Source organism: Vulpes lagopus, chromosome 7, assembly GCF_018345385.1.
Source record: "Vulpes lagopus strain Blue_001 chromosome 7, ASM1834538v1, whole genome shotgun sequence".
In the NCBI taxonomy this organism is placed as follows: domain Eukaryota; kingdom Metazoa; phylum Chordata; class Mammalia; order Carnivora; family Canidae; genus Vulpes; species Vulpes lagopus.
Genome location: NC_054830.1, coordinates 25232002 through 25256315, shown reverse-complemented (window position 1 = coordinate 25256315; position 24314 = coordinate 25232002). Strand labels below are relative to the sequence as shown.

Here is a 24314-nt window from a genome sequence, read left to right as displayed (position 1 = left end):
TGGTTATCCACCCCCTCATTTTCAGTCTGGAGGTGTCTTTAAGTCTAAAGTGAGTCTCTTGTAGACAGCAGATAGATGGATCTTGCCTTTTTATCCAATCTGATACCCTGTGTCTTTTGGTTGGGGCATTTAGCCCATTTACCTTCAAAGTAACTATTGAAATATATGAATTTAGTGCCATGGTATTACCTATAAGGTCCCTGTTTCTGTAGATTGTCTCTGTTCCTTTCTGGTTTATGTTATTCTTCTGTTTTCTCTTTGCTTACAGAATCTTCCTTAATATTTCTTGCAGGGCTTACTTAGTGGTCACATATTCCTTCAGTTTCTGTCTGTCCTGGAAGCTCTTTACCTCTCCTTCCATTCTGAATGACAGCTTTCCTGGATAAGATATTCTTGGATCCATGTTTTTCTCAATTAGTACCCTGAATATAACATGTCTGTCATTTCTGGCCTGCCAGGTCTCCGTGGATAGGTCTGCTGCCAGTCTAATGTTCCTACCCCTGTAGATTAAGAACTTCTTGTCTCGACCTGCATTGGATCTTCTCTTTATCTCTGAAATTTGCAAGCTTTACTTATATGTCAGGGTGTTGATCTGTTTTGATTGATTTTGGGTCCTCTCCACTATTGGACTTGAGTTCCTGTTTCCTTCCCCGGATTAGGGGAGTTCTTGGCTATGATTTGTTTAAATATACTTTCTGGCCCTCTCTTTCTTCCTTCTCCCTCAGAGGACCCAATAATTCTAATACTTTTAAAATTTTATAATGTCACTGATTTCTCAAAGCCTCCCTTCATGGTCCATTAGTTGTTTTTCTCTCTTCCTCAGCTTCCTTAACTTTTCATCAACTTGTCTTCTATGTCACTTAGTCTCCCTTCTGCCTCATTTACCAAGCTGTTAGAGCATCCAATTTAGACTGTCTCAGTTAGAGCATTTTAAATTTCTGCCTGATTAGATCTCATTTCTGCACCAAGAAATTCTCTAGTTTTTAATGCTTTTTTCAATTCCAGCTATTAACTTTATAATTACTATCCTGAATTACAGCTCTAACATCTCATTTATATCCATATCAATTAAGTCTGTTGCAGAGAATATACCTCTGGTTCTTTCTTTTGTTGTGAATTCCTCCTTTTAGTCATTGTGCTCAAAGAAGAATAGATGAACGAATGAAAAATATCAACCACAACCCAAGCAAAATACAAATCCAAAGAGGTCAGAAGCCAAAAAAGAAAAGAAAGAGAAAAATAAAAAGGAAAGAAAAGAAGGGAAATTTAAAAAAGGGGTGGTGGTGGAATATAACTTCACAGGGTGGACAAAACAGAGTGATCCACTTGGTCCTGAGTGTATTTTGGTCTGTGTGTTAGAAGACACTAAAGCCCAAAATCGAAAAGAAAGCAAAACTTATATATATACAAAAATAAATTTGAATAGAGTGAAAGGATGCCCAAAATAAAGAATATATCTATAAAATGTACATGTAAAAAATGGAAGTTAAAAAAAGACTTAAAATCAGAGTTGATAAAACAAGAAACTAGTTGAAAAAGGGAAAAAGAAAACAGAAATGGAAAATTTTAAACTGAAAGATAAGCAAATCATGAGAAAATAACCCTCGAATTCTATGCTCTATTTTCCCTTAGAGCTGGTGCTTTGCAGTCCTGTGAGATCTGTAAACTTAGTATTCTCCTGTTCTTCTAGCTGATCTACTGGGGGAGGGGTCTACTGCACTGATTCACAGGTGTCTGCCTGGGTGGGATTGCACTGCCCCATGCCAGGGGACAGGGCTCAGCTAAGCTCTTTCTAGTTGTTCCCTGATGCCTTTCTGTACCTCTTTATAGGGTGAAAAATAAAATGGCCACATCCAATATCCAGCCCCAGAGCCAAAAGATGTCAGTCCTCTCTCTTCAGTAAACCTTTAGGGATAAGTGGTCTTCACTTTTGTGTGTGCCAAACTCTGCAGATCCCACAGTGTGTGCCCATACCAATCCTCTTGGGGGAAGGTGGAGGGTCTTCCCATTACTGTCCTTTACAGGGTCTCTGCACTGAGAACTGTCACATGCACCCACTCCTCCCAGGGGAAGGGAGGAGGGTCCTCAAGTTCCTACCTGCATGGAGAGTGGTCAACCAACCAGCCCTGGCTCTTGGTTTATGGCAAATAGAATTGATGGTAACCAGTTTTCCTGCTCCAATGCTTGAGAACTCTACTGGCCCAGGCACCCTTGTACTTTCTGTGACTCTGGGGATCCTGAGACTACAGTGCCCCAACTAAGACTCTACCTGGGTTCACCACCTGAGCACCTTTCATGCAGGAATGTCTCTCACTGGAGCAGATTTCTAAGGGTTCTGATCTTGTACTCCAGGGCTATACAACTTGCCTGCAGCTGGCTTATGGAGGCTCCCTTCCCTTGTCACTTAATTTCTTATATATCACTTCAGATTCACTTCTTTTCACCTCCTGCCTTACAGAAAGTGGTTGCTTTTCTACTTGTAGAGTTCCAGTGATTCTTATCTTAATATCAGGTTGAATTCACGGGTGTTCAAAATGATTTGATAGTTATCTAGCTAAATTCAAGGGACCAGATGAAACAAGGTCCCTTACTCCTCTGCCATCTTGACCTTTCCCTGTTAACATGTTAGCGTTCATTATTCCACTCTTTTATGAATAAACAAACAAATTTAAAAATATAATTTATAACAAGTTTTCTTTCAAATAGTCATCTGAGTGTTTTCATGACTGTGATATTCTAGCCTATGAATCTAGCAAATATTGCACTTCCCTATTTTTAGACATTTAGCTTTTTATTCCTTCCATAATCTTATAAAGTTAAAAATGCATTTTAATTATTCAGGCTTATCCGGAATCCATAAGAAAAGATTGGGTTCGAGAATGGCCTGGCCAAGTTGTACTTTGTGTTTCTCAAATGTTCTGGACTTCTGAGACACAGGAAGTTATAAGTGGTGGGACAGAGGTAAACTATTTATTTATTTATTTATTTATTTATTTATTTATTTATAATGTAGCGAGAATGCACACAGGGGAGGGGCAGAGAGAGGGGGAGAATCTTAAGCAGGCTTTACACCCAGCACAAACTCCACGCAGGGCTTGATTTCATGACCATAAGATGATGACCTGACCTGAAATCAAGAGTCCAACATTTAACCGATTAGCCACCAAGGTGCCCTAAAGCATTTTTTTTTTTTTACACAAAATTCATTTCTATTGTGATGTTTCTTAGTTAGCTTATCTATTCTTCATAAAGGCAGTCTTCCCACCAGTTTGTACATCTAGCGTTAAAATTATACAATTTGCTGAAAACTTGTTCTTGGCATTTTAGGAAGGTTAGACAAACTCATTCTGTTTTATAATTCATCTCGATATTGAGATATATTATGAAGTCAGAATTGTTTTGTAAAAGAGTATATAAAATATATGTTTTAGATACTATATATCATTAGTTTAATTGCTTTTTTATTTTGTAGGCATTAAAGAAGTACTATAAAGAACTTCAGAATCAGCTAAATGATATTGTAGAGCTGGTAAGGGGAAAATTGTCGAAGCAGACCAGGATTACTCTGGGGGCTTTGGTTACAATTGATGTCCATGCTAGAGATGTGGTCATGGACATGATTGATATAGGTATGTGACTCTTTAATGTTAAAGATAAAATATCAATAGCTTCTAGAAACAGAGATTTATACAGACATCTTTTTCTCTTTCTACATAATTTATTTTACATGATTTTTCTCTAAATTGGAAAACAAATTATTTTAATATTTGCTGTTATAAAAGTTGATAGAATACCTATTTTTCAAAGATTTTTCCATTTCATTCAAGATTATGTGTCTTGTTTTATTTTATTCTTTCTAGGTGTCTCACATGACACAGATTTCCAGTGGCTTGCTCAGCTTCGATATTATTGGGAATATGACAATGCTCGAGTTCATATCATTAATTGCAATGTGAAATATGCTTATGAATATCTTGGTAACTCACCTCGACTTGTCATTACTCCTCTAACGGACAGGTGTTACAGAACATTGGTATGCATTTAAGTTATTTTAATTCATACATTAGAAACTACTTTTTGGTTTTTCTTATCCAAATTTAACATGGCTATCCTCATTTTATTCTCTTACCTGTAATGGTTGATTTGAACTATTCCTTCCTAGTCCCTAGATCCCTTTATATGAAATTATAGTAATAAATATTTACTTCTGGGTGCTTCTGTAGAATACAAGAGTGTTTGGATTCTAATTCTTGAAAATCATGAGTCATTCCTATTGTGGATAATTAAAAAAAGAAGGTATTTGAGATTTAAACAGAAGACTGGAGCTGCAGGAAATGGTATCAGTTTTTGCAGTGGAGTTCTGGGAGACATGACAGGAAGACGAATGAAGTCCATCTGGGCCTTAGAACACCAAGTTATTTCTGTTGAAACGGAGGAAAAGAGCTTGAAATGCAGGGGGTGGTGCTAAGGTCTGTGTGTTGAGAAGCTATGGAAGATAAAGCTATGACTATAAACAACAACAGCAAAAACTACCTGGGAATAAGGTTGCCTGATAAAATACAGGACTCTCAGGTAAATTAGTTATACCAATAAATTATTCATTGTTTATCTGAAATTCAAACTTAACTGGGCATTCTGTATTTTAATTTGCTAAACCTGGTAACCTTACCTGAGAATTGAGGAGAACCATCAAGAAATATCAATCTACCTGTGCTAAGTAAGTAAAATTAAGGTTCATTGAGTTCTCTAGAAGCAGAGATGAAATGGGGATTCTAGGGCAAATGATTTACTAGGGAATGCTCTCGATAAAAACCTGTAGAGCAGTGAGGAGAATAGGGGGGGAAAGCCAACTAACAATGTAGTTTCAACAGAAGCATAGCCTTAGCCTGATCTCATGGCTCTGATGAATGGCATCATGGGGGTATCCTACTTTAAGGCAAAGGAGCCTGGCTTTTTTTTTTTTTTTAAGATTTTTATTTATTTATTCATCACACACACACACACACACACACACACAGAGGCAGAGACACAGGCAGAAGGAAAAGCAGGCTCCATGCAGGGAGCCCGATGTGGGACTCAATCTTGGGATTTCAGGATCATGCCCTGGGCTGAAGGCAGGTGCTAAACCGCTGAGCCACCCAGGGATCCCAGAGCCTGGCTTTCATATCCCTTTATGGTCATTGGCTATCAGTCACCCCTGGGGCTAGGGCACGAAAATTAAGAAACGGAAACTTCACTAAAATGGAGCTGGGAGGCTAGAAGGAGAAGCTCTCAAGCCCTACTACCACCCATCATTCAAAGCCAACAGGAAGAGAAGTACTATCATTCCTGACAGGAAGAAACATGTACAGGACTTCCTAGCCTGGAATAAGGACTTTCTTCTTCTCTGGAAAGAGCCCAGCCAATGAGAGACTGTCTCAACTCAGCCAATAAGAAGCTACTGCACTTGGAACTCCCAGTTTCCTGGAAAAAAAAAAAAAAAAAAAAGGAACTCCCAGTTTCTTCTAATGGATTACTTGTTTATAATGGCCCCTCCCATTGCTCCCTTTCCTCTATAAAAGAGCCTTCCTATCCTTCATTCTCTAGGCTTACCCATGGTTCTGTAGAAGCTCGTATGTTCTGAATTGAAATTGTCTGCTATTCTTGAACAAATCCATTCTTGCTGGTAAATTAACTGATGGTTTTAAAGGCAACAGGCGTGAGTAAGCTCTCAGGTGTTCGTGGATAAGGTAGCACCTATTATTCAGGGGCAATGCTCAGGAGAAAAAAGACAGTTGTACGCTATTTGTAGCTGATACAGCAATTGGGGTTGGATACAACGGCCAATGAAGGGTGTCAGTATATCTAGGATAAAATGTTTCTTTCTTTTTTTTAACATTTTTTTTAAAGATTTTATTTATTTATTCATGAGAGACACACACAGAGAGAGAGGCAGGCTCTATGCAGGGAGCCTGGAGCACGTGGGACTCAATCCCAGGTCTCCAGGATCACACCCTGGGCTGCAGGTGGCGCTAAACCGCTGTGCCACTGGGGCTGCCCTTAACATTTGTTTTTATTTAAGTTTGATTTGCAAACATATAGTATAACACCCAGTGCTCATCACATCAATTGCCCTCCTCAGTGCCTTTCATCCAGTTATCCCAACCCCCCAACCCCTCCCCTTCTGCAGCCCTTTGTTTGTTTCCCAGAGTTAGGAGTCTCTCATGGTTTGTCTCCCTAATTTTTTCTACTCAGTTCCCCTCCTTTCCCTTATAATCCCTTTCACTATTTCTTATATTCCATATATGAGTGAAACCATATGATGATTGTCCTTCTCTGATTGACTTATTTCACTCAGCATAATACCCTCCAGTTCCATGCAGGTCCAAGAAAGTGGTGGGTATTTGTCCTTTCTGATGGCTGAGTAATATTCCATTGTATACATAGACCACATCTTCTTTATCCATTCATCTTTCGATGGACACCGAGGCTCCTTCCACAGTTTGGCTATTGTGGACATTGCTGCTATAAACATTGGGGTGCAGGTGTCCTCCTGGTGTTTCACTACATCTGTATCTTTGGGGTAAATCCCCAGTAGTGTAATTGCTGGGTCGTAGGGTAGCTCTATTTTTTTGAGGAACCTCCACACTGTTTTTCAGAGTGGCTGCACCAGTTTGCATTCCTACCCACAGTGCATAAGGGTACCCCTTTCTCCACATCCTCTCCAACATTTGTTGATTCCTGTCTTGTTAATTTTCACCATTCTCACTGGTGTGAGGTGGTATTTCATTGTGGTTTTGATTTGTATTTCCCTGATGGCAAGTGATGCAGAGCATTTTCTCATGGGCTTGTTGGCCATGTCTATGTCTTCTTTGGTGAAATTTCTGTTCATGTGTCTGCCCATTTCATGATTGGCTTTTTGTTTCTTGGGTGTTGGGTTTAATAAGTTCTTTATAGATCTTGGATACTAGCTCTTTATCTGATATGTCATTTGCAAATATCTTCTCCCCTCTGTAGGTTGTCTTTTAGTTTTATTGACTATTACTTTTGCTGTGCAAAAGATTTTTATCTTGATCAAGTCCCAATAGTTCATTTTTGCTTTTGTTTCCCTTGCCTTTATAGATGTATCTTGCAAGAAGTTACTATGACCAAGTTCAAAAAGGGTGTTGCCTGTGTTCTTCTCTAGGATTTTGATGGATTCTTGTCTCACATTTAGATCTTTCCTCCATTTTGAGTTTATCTTTGTGTGTGATGTAAGAGAATGGTCTAGTTTCTTTCTTCTGCACGTGGCTGTCCAATTTTCCCAACACCATTTATTGAATAGACTGTCCTTTTCCAGTGATATTCTTTCCTGCTTTGTTGAATATTAGTTGACCATAGAGTTGAGTGCCCATTTCTGGGTTCTCTATTCTGTTCCATTGATCTATGTGTCTGTTTTTGTGCCAGTACCATACTGTCTTGATGATCACAGGTTTGTAACACAGGCTTGAAATCCGGCATTGCTATGTCTCTGCCTCTCTCTCTCTTTCTCTCTCTGTTACTATCATAAATAAATAAAAAAAAAAAAAAAGAAAAAAAAGAAATGAAATCCGGCATTGTGATACCCCTGGCATTGGTTTTCTTTCTCAATATTCCTCTGGCTATTCGGGGTCTTTTCTGATTCCAAACAAATCTTAAGATTATTTGTTTCAACTCTGTGAAGGAAGTTCATGGTACTTTGATAGGGATTGCATTGAATGTGTAAATTGCCCTGGATAGCATAGACATTTTCATAATATTTATTCTTCCAATCCATGAGCATGAAACGTTTTTCCATCTCTTTGTGTCTTCTTCAATTTCTTTCAGAAGTGTTCTATAGTTTTTAGGGTATAGATCCTTTACCTCTTTGGTTAGGTTTATTCCTCAGTATCTTATGCTTTTGGGTGCAATTGTAAATGGGATTGATTTCTTAATTTCTCTTTCTTCAGTCTCATTGTTAGTGTATAGAAATGCCACTGATTTCTGTGCATTGATTTTGTATCCTGCCACATTGCTGAATTGCTGTATGAGTTCTAGCAATCTTGGGATGGAGTCTTTTGGGTTTTCTACATACAGTATCATGTCATCTGTGAAGTGGGAGAGTTTGACTTTGCCAATTTGAATGCCTTTGATTTCTTTTTGTTGTCTGATTGCTGAGGCTAGGACTTCTAGTACTATGTTGAATAACAGTGGTGAGAGTGGACATCCCTGTCATGTTTCTGATCTTAGGCTCTCAGTTTTTCCCCATTGAAAATGATGTTCGCTGTGGGCTTTTCATAAATAGCTTTTAAGATGCTGAGGAATGCTCCCTCTATCCCTACACTCTGAAGAGTTTTGATCATGAATGGGTGCTGTATTTTGTAAATGGTTTCTCTGCATCTATTGAGAGGATCATATGGTTCTTGCCTTTTCTCTTATTGATGTGATCTATCATGTTGATTGTTTTATGAGTGAACCAGCTTGCATCCCAGGGATAAATCACACTTAGTCATGGTGAATAATCCTCTTAATCTACTGTTGGATCCTGTTGGCTATCTTGGTAAGAATTTTTGCATCCATGTTCATCCAGGATATTGGTCTATAATTCTCCTTTTTGGTGGGCTCTTTGGTTTTGGAATCAAGGTAATGCTGGCCTCATAAAATGAGTTTGGAAGTATTCCCTCCCTTTCTATCCTTTGAAACAGCTTTAGTAGAATAGGTATTATTTCTTCTTTAAATATTTGATAGAATTCCCCTGGGAAGCGATCTGGCCCTGGACTTTTGTGTCTTGGGAGGTTTCTGATGACTGCTTCAATTTCCTCCCTGGTTATTGGCCTATTAAGGTTTTCTATTTATTCCAGTTCCAGTTTTGGTAACTTGTGGTTTTCCAGAAATGCATCCATTTCTTCTAGATTGCCTAATTTGTTGGCATATAGCTGCTCATAATACGTTTTTAAAATCGTTTGTATTTCCTTGGTATTGGTTGTGATCATTCCCTTTTTTATTCATGATTTTATTAATTTGAGTCTTTTTTCTTTTTAATAAGGCTGGCTAGGGGTTTATCTATCTTATTAATTCTTTCAAAGAACCAACTCCTGGTTTTGTTGATCTGTTCTACAGCTCTTCTGGTCTCTATTTCATTGAATTCTGCTTGAATCTTTATCATATCCCTTCTTCTGCCTATTGTAGGTTTTATTTGCTGTTTTTTCTCCAGTTCCTTTACATGTGACGTTAGCTTGTGTATTTGAGTTTTTTTTTCAGTTTTTCAAGGGAGGCTTATATTGCGATGTATTTCCCTATTAGGACTGCTTTTGCTGTATCCCAAGGATTTTGAATGGTTGTATCTGTAAGAGCCTCATGGGCTCTTAATTGTTTTTCTCTTTTTTCCTCAGCTTCCTTCCTTACCATCAACTTGTCTTCTATGTCACTCACTGTCTCTTCCACCTCATTAACCCTAGCAGTTAGAACATCCAGTTTGGATTGCATTTCATTTAACCTATTTTTAATTTCAGCCTGATTATATCTGAATTCTGCAGGAAACGAAGTCTCTAGGATCCTTTATGCTTTTTTTCCAGAGCCACCAGTAGTTTTATATTGGACTTATGAATTGAATTTCTGACATCATACTGAAATCCAAATTCTATAACTCTGTGGCAGAGAATATTGTTTCCGGTTCTTTCTTTTGTGGTGAATTCTTCCTTCTAGTCATTTGTCCAGTGCAGAGTGGCTGTATGAGAGGGCTAAACCAAAACTATCAATCACAACCTAAGTAGTACACCCTAGATGATTTCTAAGGGTCAGAGACCAGAAAATAAAGGAAAAAGAACAGAACAAAATAAAAGGATCACTAAAGTGAAAAACAAATTTTAAAACAAAGTAGTAAAAATAAAAAGTCAAAAACCAAAAACAAAGAAGACAAAATAAAAAGAAAAAAAGTAAAGAAAAGAGAAAAAAAGAAGGGAGGTATGGTGGTGGTGAGGAAGTGGTAGTGGAGAGAGAATGTGATCTACCTGATGGGTCTAGAGGGTGATCCTCTTGGTTCTGAGTGTATTTTGTTTTGTATGTTAGAAGATGCTCAATTCCAAATTTATATAAACCAGCAATACTTATACAAAGGCCCAACATTGACCACAAAAACATAAACAAGATAAAAGAGGGGGGCAGAATGGGAAAGAAGAGAGAATATAATCTCATAGAATGAACCAACATGGTGTTCCACTTGGTTCTGGGTATATGTTGGTCGTGTTTTAGAAGGTACTAACTTCCACCACTGTAAAATAAAATGAGGCAGAAAAAACAAAAACAAAAAACAAATACTCATATCTTGTATATCTACCAAAATTAAATTGAATATGTTGAAGGGAATCCAGAAGTGAAAAATATATTTAAGACATGTAATTGTAGGGATCCCTGGGTGGCGCAGCGGTTTGGCGCCTGCCTTTGACCCAGGGCGCGATCCTGGAGACCCGGGATCAAATCCCACGTCGGGCTCCCGGTGCATGGAGCCTGCTTCTCCCTCTGCCTATGTCTCTGCCTCTCTCTCTCTCTCTCTCTCTCTCTCTCTGTGACTATCATAAATAAATAAAAATTAAAAAAAAGAAATATTTAAAAAGACATGTAATTGTAGAAATATGAAAGTCAAAAAGGAAAAAACTTAAAAAAAATCAAGGGTTGTAAAATACTGTAGTTAAGGTGGGAAAATAGAAAAAATATTGGAAATTTTTTAGTCTGATATAAAAACGAGTTGTAATGGAAAAAGAAAGAAAGAAAGAAAGAAAGAAAAAAGAAAGAAAGAAAGAGAAAGAAAGAAAAAGGACCCTCTAGTTCTATGTACTATTTTCCCTCAGCCCTGGAGGTTTCCAGTGCTGCTTGTTCAGTAAACTTGCTTTTCCCTTGTACTTCCAGCAGTTCTTCTGGGGAGGGGTCTGCTGTGCTGATTCTCAGGTGTCTGTACCTGAGTGGAGATGCCCCGCCCCTTATCAGGTGCTAGGCTTAGTATGAGCTGTTTATCCTATGAGGCCCTTGTTCCTTAGAAGCCCTGCCTTTCCCAGGCAGAAGTGAAACAGAGGGAAAAAAAATGATGGTAGCCAGATTTCTAGCGCTGGAGTCGAGCTCCCTGCAAGTAACTAACCAGTCTCTCAGTCTGCACTGGCCTCGATGCTCCTGGGGGCAAGCACCGGTGCACTGGTCTGCACAGCTTGTGGGCACCCAGCAGTAAGAGAGTTCTTGATTTCCTGTGCCCTCCCTGCTTCCGCCTGTCTCAGGGGGAGTGAAGCCTTGCCAGCTTTGTCCACTTGGGCATCTTGGGATCTGGGGCCCTGTGCCGCTGGCCCGTGCTCCTGGGGACTGCCTCTCCTGAAGAGAATGGAGTACAGCCACCTCCGTCCCTTGCCAGCCTCTAGAGTAAACGCGGCTCCAGAGCCAGCCCGCCAAACCTCCTGGCTTCTCCAAAATGCCCCGGAGGGCTGCGGCACTCCAACCCTTTACTGATGTCGGACTGTGGTTTGTGGTGAGCTTTCCCTTGGGCACCCCTCCTCTTATAGTGACTCCAGGAATGTTTTTTTTGTTTTGTTTTGTTTTAAGATTTTTATTATTCATGAGCGACACACACACACACACACACACACACACACACACACACACACACACACACACACACACACACACACACACACACACACACAGGCAGAGACATAGGCAGAGGGAGAAGCAGGCTCCATGCAGGGAGCCTGACGTGGGACTCGATCCCGGGACTCCAGGATTATGCCCTGGGCCGAATGCAGGCGCGGTAAACCGCTGAGCCATCCAGGGATCCCCGACTCCAGGAATCTTAAGGCTTCACCGCCCCTCCTGAGATTCTGCCTGATTTCCCTGCTAAGCACTTTTTTCATCAGGGAAAACTCGGGCTTGGATTTTTAATGTTCCCACTTCTCCAGGGCTGGGCTTCCTGCCCCAAAGGCTTTTGCTGCTCCATTTTAACCCTGCTAGTCACGGTTCCCCTTACCCACTTTATTCTTTTTTTATTTTTTTTTCCACCTTCCTACCTTGTTAGAAGTGAAAACCCTTCTCTCTGTAGCGTTCCAGCTGTTCTCTAAATCTCAGGTCAAATTCGTAGGTGTTCAGGATGTTTTGAAAGTTGTCTAGTTAAGTTTGTGGGGCCAGATGAGTTGAGGACCTCTACTCTTCTGCCATCTTGCCCATAGGATAAAATGTTTCATCAAACCTTTCTACTTTCTCAGGAAGCTACCAGAGGGCCGGGACCATCCATGTCTGTCTTGTTCTCTAGTCTAGGGGTGAACAAGTACACAGTCCCTAAATATTTATTGTGTAAATGAATCTCAAGCTTCTGTCTCCTCCCTGGGACCTCGGAGAATTCAGAAGCTGTCAGTACTTGTGGAAGCTCACAGCTTTGAGTTGTAAGATAAGAATCTCATTAACACTTGTATAAAACACTAGATATTGAAAAAATTTCTATTATCCATAATAAAGGGAATCCATTTGCGAGCATTTTCTTGAAATTGAAAAGAAGGGAGAGAACCTGAGGTTTCCAGCAATCAAGTTAATGGGTATTAATAGTATAAAGCATTTAGTATAACCTTAAGATGGTTAAAATATTGATACTGACTTTATTTAATAAGCCGTTGTTTTAGTAAATGTGAAAATGATTTACTAATCAAAATTTTTATTTTAATTTTATTAACTTATTTTATAAAAATAGACTTTTTTTTTAAAGAGCAGTTTTATAGATTCACAGCAAAATTAAGCAGAGAGTACGGAGAGTTCCCAGGTATGCCTTACTGTACCGTATGTACAACTTTGGTCTTAACTCTATTTTTTTCTAAAAGGAGTTAAGTTTCATACTTAGCCCTTATACTAGTTTTCTTGAAATAAACTCCACAGTTGGAGTTGACTGTAATTTATGTGCTTCCAGCCACTGCTCTAGTCCTTTTGGGGACTCAGGAAGAATTCAGAAATTGCTGACTTTGCTCTTAAGCAGCTTTAAAGACTAATTATGAGGAAAAAACCCAAATGTACAAAATTAACTTTAATGCAACGTAGAAAGTGATCATATTGGATAAGAGAAGTACAGAACAGTGTTGTAGGATGGAGAAAATGGAGAACATACTATGGGTGGAGTGAAATAGCCAGGGTGAATTGTGGACAAAGTTGCATAAGAGGTCCTCTGTTTCTTTTCCAACTGATGGGCCCCCACTTAAAATATTCATTTGCAGGTGTTGGCTTTTGGCAGCAAGCCATGGAGATTGCCATTAATGATCTCTACAACTGTCTCCACAACCATCTCTAATCAAACCTTTCTGACCCAGTGTTAATGTCTCAAGGCTAGATTCTTTTTGTTTTTAAAGGCGAATGGGATATCCATGAGGTATTATAATATAAGGAGATTCTGATACATTTTTATTTTTTGTAGAGCTGCTTTTTCCTTGGGCAGCTAGAAAAAATGCATGCTAAAAGTTAACAGAATTATATTACTGCCTCTTTGAAGCTACAAATAAGATTAAATCCATTTTGTCAGCAATTGTCTATTATAGGTTTTCTCCACACCCCCCCCCAGGGTAAGCATGAATTTCTTTTCACATGTATTTTTCTTTTCAGATAGGTGCCTTCTATTTAAACCTTGGAGGAGCTCCAGAAGGGCCAGCAGGCACAGGCAAAACGGAAACCACCAAGGACTTGGCTAAAGCTCTTGCTGTCCAATGTGTGGTATTCAACTGTTCAGATGGGCTAGATTACCTAGCAATGGGAAAGGTAAACTTGCATATTAAATGTTGCAAACTTATAGCTAGGTCCAACTGGATAAACTGAAGGAAACTCACATTTAAGCATTATTTGAATGTTTATGCATTATTTGAACCTCAGTTTAAGGGTAAAGATATCATTTTTAGATTTGGGGGTTTATTGGGCTTCATTTTTAGGTTTGACTTAAAGGATTAAATATTTATTTCACAAATGATGCCTCTTTATAAGAAAACTCGACTTCTTTTTTCCCTTGTTTTTAGTTTTTTAAAGGATTGGCTTCTTCTGGTGCTTGGGCTTGCTTTGATGAATTCAACAGGATTGAGTTGGAAGTGTTGTCGGTGGTAGCTCAGCAGATCCTTTGCATCCAGAGAGCCATTCAGCAGAAACTAGAAGCGTTTGATTTCGAAGGAACAGAACTGAAGCTCAATCCAAACTGTTTTGTAGCTATTACCATGAATCCTGGCTATGCAGGACGCTCTGAACTGCCAGACAATCTGAAGGTGATATTTTGTTAAGAGTCAATTTAACCAAACATAGCAGCAGCACAATCCACTCATAATTTTCTCACATGCGTTTGTAAATCTCCCTTTTATCTTTGCCATTACCTATAAGGTAAAACTCTAAAAACCTTTTTAGGTGTCTAACACATATTAAAATACACAAAACCAATACAGTACTGCTGGCAAAAAAAAATCACAGAATTAATGAAAAGATTGGGGAATAAACTTGAGTCTCACCACATTCTGTTGTGATGCTTGTGCTCAGCTCTTGAAGAATGGTTTCCTTGATATAAATAATATATATTTTTTCATTCATTATATACTTCAGGTTCTTTTTAGAACAGTGGCTATGATGGTTCCAAACTATGCGCTCATAGCAGAAATCTCCCTCTATTCCTATGGATTTTTGAATGCAAAACCTCTGTCCGTGAAGATAGTGATGACCTACAGGCTTTGCTCAGAGCAGCTCTCGTCACAGTTTCATTATGACTATGGCATGCGAGCAGTAAAAGCAGTTTTAGTGGCCGCTGGAAACCTAAAACTGAAATTTCCCCATGAAAATGAAGATATACTGGTAAGCATTAAATATATATGTTGTGAAAGCTTCAGTATGAGATTTATTTATTTATTTTAGGAAAGTTGATGAGGAGCTATAAATAGGCAAATAAGAGAATTGTTGGCTTTGAAACTTTTTATGTGTGGTTGAAGTAATAGTTTGCAGGGTTATGTTATTCATTATACTTTATATGCATCCAAGGACCTTTTAGCATTATTTAATATGGGGATTCTACAGAACAATGTGAAAGGAACTTTGACTTCTGGTAGTGAGGAGGGTGAGGAATATGGGCAACTAACTTATGTTGCACTCTTTGGATGATTTTAGCTTCTTCGATCAATTAAAGATGTAAATGAACCAAAGTTTCTATCACATGATATACCCTTATTTAATGGAATAACTAGTGACCTGTTTCCTGGTATTAAACTTCCTGAAGCTGACTATCATGTAAGTAAGCCTATGAAAATGACTTATTCTGCAAATAAATTTATCTGATGACTCAGTCATTTTAAATGAGTGAAATTATTCTATTGGGAGGATAAACCCCTTTCATTAATGAGAATGAGCAAAGTTTAGTGTCTTCTGTTATATGATACAAGATTCAGATTAAAGATAATGCTTTTTCTAAGAGAATGAGTACTTCTGTGATTTATAATACTACAGTGTGTACTATGATTCTGTTGTATACTTTTAGCAGGTAAAAAAAGAAAAGTGGAAAAACATTCTATAGTTAACATAAAAATTTCTCATATTTAAGTAATATGCTGACCCTTTTTAAAGGAAACAAACCATGTGCACTTTCAATTTCATCTAAATTATAGATGTTAAAATGTGCATATATACATATGTATACACATAGTAAATGTCTTCTGTTTATAGCTGTTAATTAATGTAAAATCAAGATAAAAAATTTAATTAAGTTTTTAATTTAATTTCAGGATAGTTAACATACACTATTATATTAGTTTCAGATATACAATACAGTGATTCATCAATTCTATATACTACTCCATGCTCATCACGATAAGTGTACTCTTTAATCCCCATCACCTATTTCACCTATCTGTCCACCACTCTGGTAACTAACCATCTGTTTGTTCTTTATAGTTAAGAGTCTGTTTCTTGGTTTTTTTTTTTTTTTCCTCTCTCTCCTTTTCCCTTTGCTCATTTGTTTTGTTTCTTAAATTCCATGTATGAGTGAAATCATATGGTATCTGTGTTTCTCTGACTGACTTATTTCATTTAGCCTTATACTCTCTAGCTCCATCCAGATCATTGCAAAAGGCAGAATTTCCTTCCTTTTTATGGCTGAATAATATATATACCACTTCTTCTTTATCCATCTATCAATGGATTCTTGGGTTGCTTCCATAATTTGGCTATTGTAGATAGTGGTGTTATAAACATAGGGGTGCATGTATCCCTTTGAATTAGTGTTTTTGTATTATTTGGGTAAATGCCCAATAGTGAAATTGCTGGATTGTAGGGTGGTTCTATTTTTTAACTTTTTGAGGAACTGTTTTTCAGAGTAGCTACATCAGTTTGCATTCCCACCAACAGTGCAAGAAACTTCCTTTTTCTCCACATCTTGCCAAAACTTGTTTCTTGTGTTTTTGATTTTAGCCATTCTAACAGATGTGAGGTGGTATCTATTGAGGATTTGATTTATATTTCCTTGATATTGAGTGATGCTGGGCATCTTTTCCTATGTCTGTTGGCCATTTGTATGTCTTCTTTGGAGAAATGTCTATTTATGTCTTCTGCCCAGTTTTAATTGGATTATTTGTGTTTTGAGTGTTGGAACTTATAAGCTCTTTCTATATTTTGGATACTAGCCCTTTATCAGATATATCACTTGGAAATATCTTCTCTCTTTTAGGTTGCCTTTTAGTTTTGTTGATTGTTTCCTTTGCTGTGCAGAAGCTTTATATTTTGAAGAAGTCCAAATAGTTTATTTTTTATTTTATTTCCCTTGCCTCCGATATGTCTAGAAAAATGTCACTTTGGCTGGTATGAGACATTACTGCCTGTGACCTCTTCTAGGATTTTCCTGGTTTCAGGTCTCACATTTAGGTCTTTCACCATTTTGAGTTTATTTTTTATGTATGGTGTAAGAAAGTGGTCCAATTTCATTCTTTTGCATGTAACTGTCCAGTTTTTCCAACACCATTTGTTGAAGAGATTGTTTTTTTTCCCATTGCATATTCTTGCCTGCTTTGCCAAAGATTAATTGACTGTATAATTGTGGGGGTTTAAAAAATTTTTTTAAATTGTGGGTTTAATCCTGGGTTTTCTATTCTGTTCATGGATCTATATGTCTATATTTGTGCCAAAAATCAAAATTTTAAAATTACAAACAAAACAATCTTAATGAGATAGATAATATGTGGCTGAAATTAAATGTTACCTTGTGGCAATTTCTATGATAAAATGTACAGTGAATACATTTTGAGTTCAGCATGTATAATCTACCTTTCTCCATTTGATGATTCAGTTTTTCCACCCCATCTGCTTAAAGGCACCATTTACTTTTTTTAGACTTTTTTTTTAACCTTCAAACTCAAATGCTAATGTACATCCTATGGCAGGAACAGAATAATGTGGTTCTAGGGTGTTTTCCAAAACCAACAACCAGTTCTCTGTCTCTGGACACCAAGGGGATGTTCAACAATTCAATTCTGACACTGACTCCAGGTAGTTAGTGTCAGCCTTCACAAGACTTGCCCTCACTTCAGACAGTCTCAAGTCCTGGGCCACCTATGTTTCTGACTGGGTTTTCCACAATTTTCCTGCCCAGCTTTGATAATTCATTAGACTAGCCACAGAACTCGGGAACACGGTTTATGTTTACTGGTTTATTTTTTTAAGATTTTATTTATTTATTCATGAGAGAGAGAGAGCGAGAGAGGCAGAGACACAGGCAGAGGGAGAAGCAGGCTCCACGCAGGGAGCCCATGGCGGGACTTGATCCCTGGACTCCAGGATCACACCCTGGGCTGAAGGGAGGGGCCAAACTGCTGAGCCACCCAGGGATCCCCAGTTTACTGGTTTATTATAAAGGATGAAATTTGGTGGTAGGGGGAGTGGCACCTGGCTGGCTCAGTAATGGAGCATATGGACTCTTGATCTCAGGGTTGTGAGTTTAAGACCCAAGTTGGGTGTGTATCCTACTTAAAAAAAAAAAAAAAAAGACACAAAGGATACACTTTGGGAAGAACCAAATGGAAGAGATGTGTAGGGTCAGGTAGGTATGGGTGGGTGGCAGTATGCTTCAGGGTGTATGTCATCCTCCCTGCATATTGAGGAGCTCTCTGAACCTTGTTGTTCAGGCGTTTTTACAGAGTGCAGTCTTCTTTTCTTTTCCTCCCTTCTCATTCCCTCCCACCCCATGCATTCACCAAAGGCTAGTAAGTAGGGCTGAAAATTCCAACCTCCTAATCCCTGGGTCTTTCCTGTGACTGGCCCCATCCCGAGGCTAAGGTACCCACCTAAGTCAACTCATCAACATAAACTTGGGTTTGATTGACAAGGGTTCATTAAGAACAACAAAGACATACTTCTATCACTCAGGAAATTTTAAGGGTTTACAGGGGGCTCTATGCTAGAGACTGGGAATAAAGACCATATGTATTTTTATATTATACCACAGGTGATTATCAAGATGATTCAGAGTATGCTAATATGATTTTTTTTCTTTTTTAATTTTTATTTATTTATGATAGTCACACACACAGAGAGAGAGAGGGAGGGAGGCAGAGACACAGGCAGAGGGAGAAGCAGGCTCCATGCACCGGGAGCCCGACGTGGGATTCGATCCTGGGTCTCCAGGATCGCGTCCTGGGCCAAAGGCAGGCGCCAAACCGCTGCGCCACCCAGGGATCCCCTTAAGTTTGAATTTTATCATTTCGGAAACAACATAAATCTAAATCCTGGAGACCCGGGATCGAGTCCCACATCGGGCTCCCTGCCTGGAGCCTGCTTCTCCCTCTGCCTGTGTCTCTGCCTCTCTCTCTCTCTGTGTGTCTTTCATGAATAAATGGATAAAATCTTTAAAAATAAATAAACAAACAAACAAATAAATAAATAAAGTAATTGAATTCTTTTTGTTTTTCCTTTTAATTAAAAAATTAAGCTTTTAAGAAAGCCTTTATCAAGTATTTTATCAGTATATGAAGATGCAATATTAATTTTTTTTATTTTTACTTTTTAAAAATATTTTATTTATTCATGAGCAACACAGAGAGAGAGACCGAGACACAGGCAGAGGGAGAAGCAGGCTCCATGCAGGGAGCCCGACGTGGGACTCGATCCCGGGTCTCCAGGATCACGCCCCGGGCTGCAGGCGGCGCCAAACCGCTGCGCCACCGGAGCTGCCCCAATTTTTATTTTCAAAATGAAAAGTCTATTTATGATATGTATGAAGTGATTTATAATATCATTTTATAAAAATGCATTCCATTTTTCTTTTATTTTAGGAATTTTTAGAATGTGCTCATGAAGCCTGCAAGGTACATAATGTTCAGCCAGTTAAATTTTTTCTTGAAAAAATGATTCAAACATATGAAATGATGATTGTGAGACATGGGTAAGATTATAGATTATCATTGTCTGCCTTTGCTAGATGCTTTTTTCAAGTCAAACTATTAAAACAAAATTTGTGAACCAAAGGATTCAATAAATTTTGTATGCTAGGTAGGCTAGAGAACGACAAGCTCCATCCCCTAGTTTCCATTCTAGTGACTTAAAACAAAGGTTTATTTCTCTCTCATGCTACCCATCCAACAAGGACTGGTAAGGCGTGCTCATTCAGTGATGTAGCACTAGCGATGAGCGCGGTTTGCCCTTTTAGTCATCAGATTCATTATTTGTTCTCCTTCATGCACAAACCCTTCTTTCCCAGGAAAACAACTTAAAAGTTCTAGTCAATCAACAAACTATACTTAAGGTTCAGGATCTCTAGGTGATATATGTTAGTTTCTGCATCAGATTTGGCAGTTGTTCCTCTTAATCGAAAGACCTACAGACTAGAAAAACAAGTTGTCTGCCCTCCACACACCTAGTTTTAATTATAATAGTGGGTTTACTAGAACAGGCTATTGGAGCAAACATTACTATCCAGAAATTGAAGAACTGGAGACACAGCCAACACTGGTAGCAATTCTGAAACCCACTTGGGGAACCCCAGTTCCAGCGATAAATTGACTGTTAAACTGATAGTTTAAACCTCAGGACCTCTCACTTGTAGGGACCTTTCCAAGGAGTCATCATCATTTGATATACATAATTTATTAGATAAGGGTATCATTAAAGAGGCTGTGGACATTCTGTATCCATAGTAATATATATAATTTTTTCCTACTCCACTGACTGTAGAAACTTTAAACCCCATAAAACTTGGATCCACTTCTGTATGATTTTGCAGGGGCTTTCTAGTTAACTATTTTCCATGGATACTGGTTCAACTTTCTTGAGAGGTCTATCCATCTTCATTTCCTTCCCTTGTCACATGTGAGGTGGACAATAGAGAATTTGTTCCTGGGAGCTGAGAACTGTCTTCAGCCTGCTTACTGCCTATAGAAAGTTGGGGTCTCAAAGGTCATGATTTTTTTTAAAGGCAGGATTTTAAACAACACAAAACTTACTATGATATAAATTTTCAAACATATACAAATATAGAGAAACTAGTAAAATCAACCCTCATGCATCCAATATGCAAGGATCATTTTTGTAAAATTTTTCTTATTTATTTAAGAGAAAAAGCACGAGTGAGGGAAAGGAGCAGAGGGAGAGGGAAAAGCAGAATCCCCGCTGAGCAGGGAGCCCAATGTGGGGCTTGATCCCAGGACCCTGGGATCAGAACCTTAGATGAAGGCAGATGCTTAACCAATTGAGCCACCCAGGTTCCCCTGCAACGATCATTTTTAAGTCTCGAGCATACACATGTATTTTAGCCTAGGCTCATAGTTTCTTTGTCAGTAAACTCCCTCAAAAACCTGGTAAGCTTCTTACTTGTTTGATTCCAAGCAGCTCTATATGCCGGTAGACGAGCACACTCCTTATAAAGTCATACCTTTATAAATTTCCTTGCAGTATCCTTGAGCCTGTCAAACTTAATTGAGAAGGCCACAAGCTTAATCTATTTTACCTCCTGAAATGATTTTATCCTCCTGAAATGATTACTGGGAACCATATTAATCTTTCATAGATTTTAATAGTGATACAATGGCCCTACCCCTTAATATGATCTTTGGTGCCAGGCTGAGTAGATATTTGTTTTTTGAAGGTTTTCTCAGTTTATCTTTTACTAACTGGGGATGAGAATAATTGGTTGTAGATTCCTGAATTTCTGGACTTCCTCTATTCTCTTTTATTCCAACTTGCAAACTGGCCTTTTCTCCCCCCCTGGGCTTGTTTCTTTCCAATAGTTCTTTGTTAAATGTAGCCATCAGCTGGAATTATATAATAATGATATTCTATTTATTATCCTTTTTCCTAAAATGACAATTTCATTAGATATATTATCTGTTTCCCAAGTTATCTTATGAACAAATTTACCAAGTGTTTTATCATCGTATAACATTAATTGCTGATCTTTTATCTCTAATAACAGTTAATTTGCCATCCACAACCTGGTCTCTAAGCCAATGCCACATATTTCTTTTTATTTTTTAAGTTTTTAAAAAGATTTTATTTATTTATTTGAGGAAGAGAGAGTGAGAGAGAAGGAATAGAGGGAGGGGCAAAAGGAGAAGCAGACCCACCACTGACCGGGAAGCCCAACATGGGCCTCAATCCTGGGATGCCAGGATCATGACCTGAGCCAAAGGCAGATGCTTAACCAACTGAGCCATCCAGGCTCCCCTTAAGTCTTTTTTATTATGGGTAGAATACTTTGCCCTTCTAGGAACCAGTTTCTGTCAGTAAGGATGGGCTTAGGTTATTCTTTAGAAATGATCAGTCACTAAGACCCAAATCTTAGTGACTTAAAAAAACAAATGCTTATTTCTCATTCATACTGTGTCCATTTTAGGTTAACAGGAAAGATCTACTCATCATAATTACTCAGGGTTCCAGGCTGTTGGAGCAGCCAAAATCTTAACATTATGGGTCACTGCTGTGCTGGAAGGAGAAGCTCTGTAAGAAGAGAGCTCTGAAAGCTCCATCACTGGCAGTGATCTGTCCCCTGTTAGGAAGTAACACCCTCTTATTGCTCATTAGTCACTTACAATTTCCACAAGAGGGCAAGGAATCTTACTATGTGATGGGAGAGGGGAGATTCAGAAGTATTGGCAAAGAGCACTAACAATTACTATAGCAAATAAATTGAGGAAGGGGAACCTTTTTTACTTCTCTCCTTAGGAGGCTGCGAGACTTTTTTTTTCAATCTTAAGAGTGTACAGTTACATTTTCATTTTTATTTGGAGATTTTTTATTATATTCTCTTTTGTAGATAGTGGTATTAATTAGTGAATTTTAGAGATTAACCAGTTCAGAAGTTAAATGTATTCTCAAGTCTGAGAAAAATTCATGGAACTTCAAAAATTATAAATACTAGTATTTTATACACCAGTATACAGGCAAATAATTTACCATTATTTTTTAGAATCTTATATTATTCTTTTCCTTAATAGTTTCATGTTAGTAGGAGAGCCTTTCTCTGGTAAGACAAAAGTTCTACATGTGCTGGCTGATACCCTAACTCTTATGAATGAACGTGGCTATGGAGAGGAAGAAAAGGTCATTTATAGGACTGTAAACCCCAAATCCATTACTATGGGCCAACTTTTTGGACAATTTGATCCAGTGTCTCATGAGGTAATTTATAGTATAAATATTCTCTTATTGACAATGCACATTAAACCAAGAAATTTGAGATATTCTTAATATGATCACTTTATAGTTTTATAAAGGAAGCTTTCCAACTCTTTTTTTCCCTAGTGGACTGATGGTATTGTGGCCAATGCTTTTAGGGAATTTGCCTTATCAGAAACACCGGACCGGAAATGGGTTGTATTTGATGGTCCCATTGACACTTTGTGGATAGAGAGCATGAACACAGTATTGGATGATAATAAAAAGGTAACTCATCATGATTAAAAGCAAAACTGAAGCACGATATGAATATACCAAACAGTACTGAACTATATAAACTTAGAAAAAGGTTAATATGGTAGATTTAATATAAAATGGGGTTTTTTGGGGGGCCACAGTTTAAAAAAAAAGCAAAATAGATGCAAAATAGATGCAGACATGCTTAAGCAATATTATGTATTCAACAGTTGATTGACTATATTTATAGTTGATTATATATTTACAGTAAATATATAACAGTTGATTATATATTTACAGTAAAGGATGCAGCAAGCTTAATAAGTTTATAAATTATCTTTTCAATGAAAACTATACTGTAGTAAATCCTTTGCTTAATTTATTTTTGTAGAATAATAGTGTATTAAAACCATTGTGTTAGCAGGAGGGCATAATAATGTAAGAGACGTTAAGTTGTGAAGTAATTTTAGTTTTAGGGTTTCTTACAGAACTTTGATATTTTAGGAGGAAATAAAAAGGGTTCATTCCTTTTTGAAACCATTGAATACATACAAGCACTGTGAGATACACAGAAGAACTAGAAAATGGAAATCCTCTCAGTATTGTTTGTAATTGAGAGATAACATATAAACTATACTGTGTGACTAAGTTTAGGTTCTGCCCTTTTTAAAACCTATATGTGCCTTCACATAACCATCATTTAAATAAAAATGAATAAAATTTCTTGCACTTACACGGTTCACTCATGTTTTTTCTGAATCAGTACACTTTCCCGCAGGGGCAATCACTACTCTGACTTCTACTGTGATAAATTAATTTGCTGGTTATTGAATTTCATGAATATGGAATCATACTCCTTAGTGTTTTCCTTCTTGTGGTCAGCATGGTTTCTGTGATATTCATGTTGTTGTAGTTCCATTTTATTTATTCTTTTTATGTCTGTATTAGTAACTTATATGAATATATCATAATTTATTTTCATACATGAAATAACTACACTACTAAATAAGCAAATTAATTAGCATTCAAACAAATATGCCAGCATGTTGTCATGGATAGTTGATCATTTATTCATATTCCTTTTTTCTGTTATATTCACTGAGCTAAGAAGTAGTATTGATTCATAAGAGAAAGGCTAATAAGGGTCTGGTTCAGAGCCAGGTAGGAGGATTGTCTCATATTGGATGAAAGGGAAGCAGGAACGGATAGGTCTAGATACAAGTAAACATGGATTTGATGTGGAAATTTGAAGGCAAATCCTTTTGATTGATTGATTGATTGATTATTTATTTATTTAGTGAACTGGTAGACCCTGGTTCTTTGCACATTGGAGGACAAAAGGAGATTTAAGTTACCTATTATGGAAAATGAGGAAGAGAGCTGCCTATGAAAGCAGAGAAGCATATCTGAGGATTAGTCATAGTGCCAAGGTCCACCTTTGTGAGATTTTCCCTACCAGTCTAAGCAGCTTGGAT

General features: G+C 37.9%; 1 protein-coding gene across 1 annotated transcript in view; it reads left to right on the top strand.

Annotated features, from left to right (window-relative positions):
- The window catches only part of DNAH12 (dynein axonemal heavy chain 12), a 215192-nt gene that overhangs the window by 60413 nt on the left and 130465 nt on the right, over positions 1–24314 (top strand). The window contains exons 23-32 of the mRNA XM_041762972.1: positions 2842–2961; positions 3473–3629; positions 3861–4033; positions 13591–13743; positions 13995–14234; positions 14563–14808; positions 15118–15237; positions 19266–19375; positions 22422–22605; positions 22729–22869. Coding sequence (XP_041618906.1) covers positions 2842–2961; positions 3473–3629; positions 3861–4033; positions 13591–13743; positions 13995–14234; positions 14563–14808; positions 15118–15237; positions 19266–19375; positions 22422–22605; positions 22729–22869 — 1644 coding nt within the window. The remainder of the gene's footprint in view (positions 1–2841; positions 2962–3472; positions 3630–3860; positions 4034–13590; positions 13744–13994; positions 14235–14562; positions 14809–15117; positions 15238–19265; positions 19376–22421; positions 22606–22728; positions 22870–24314) is intronic.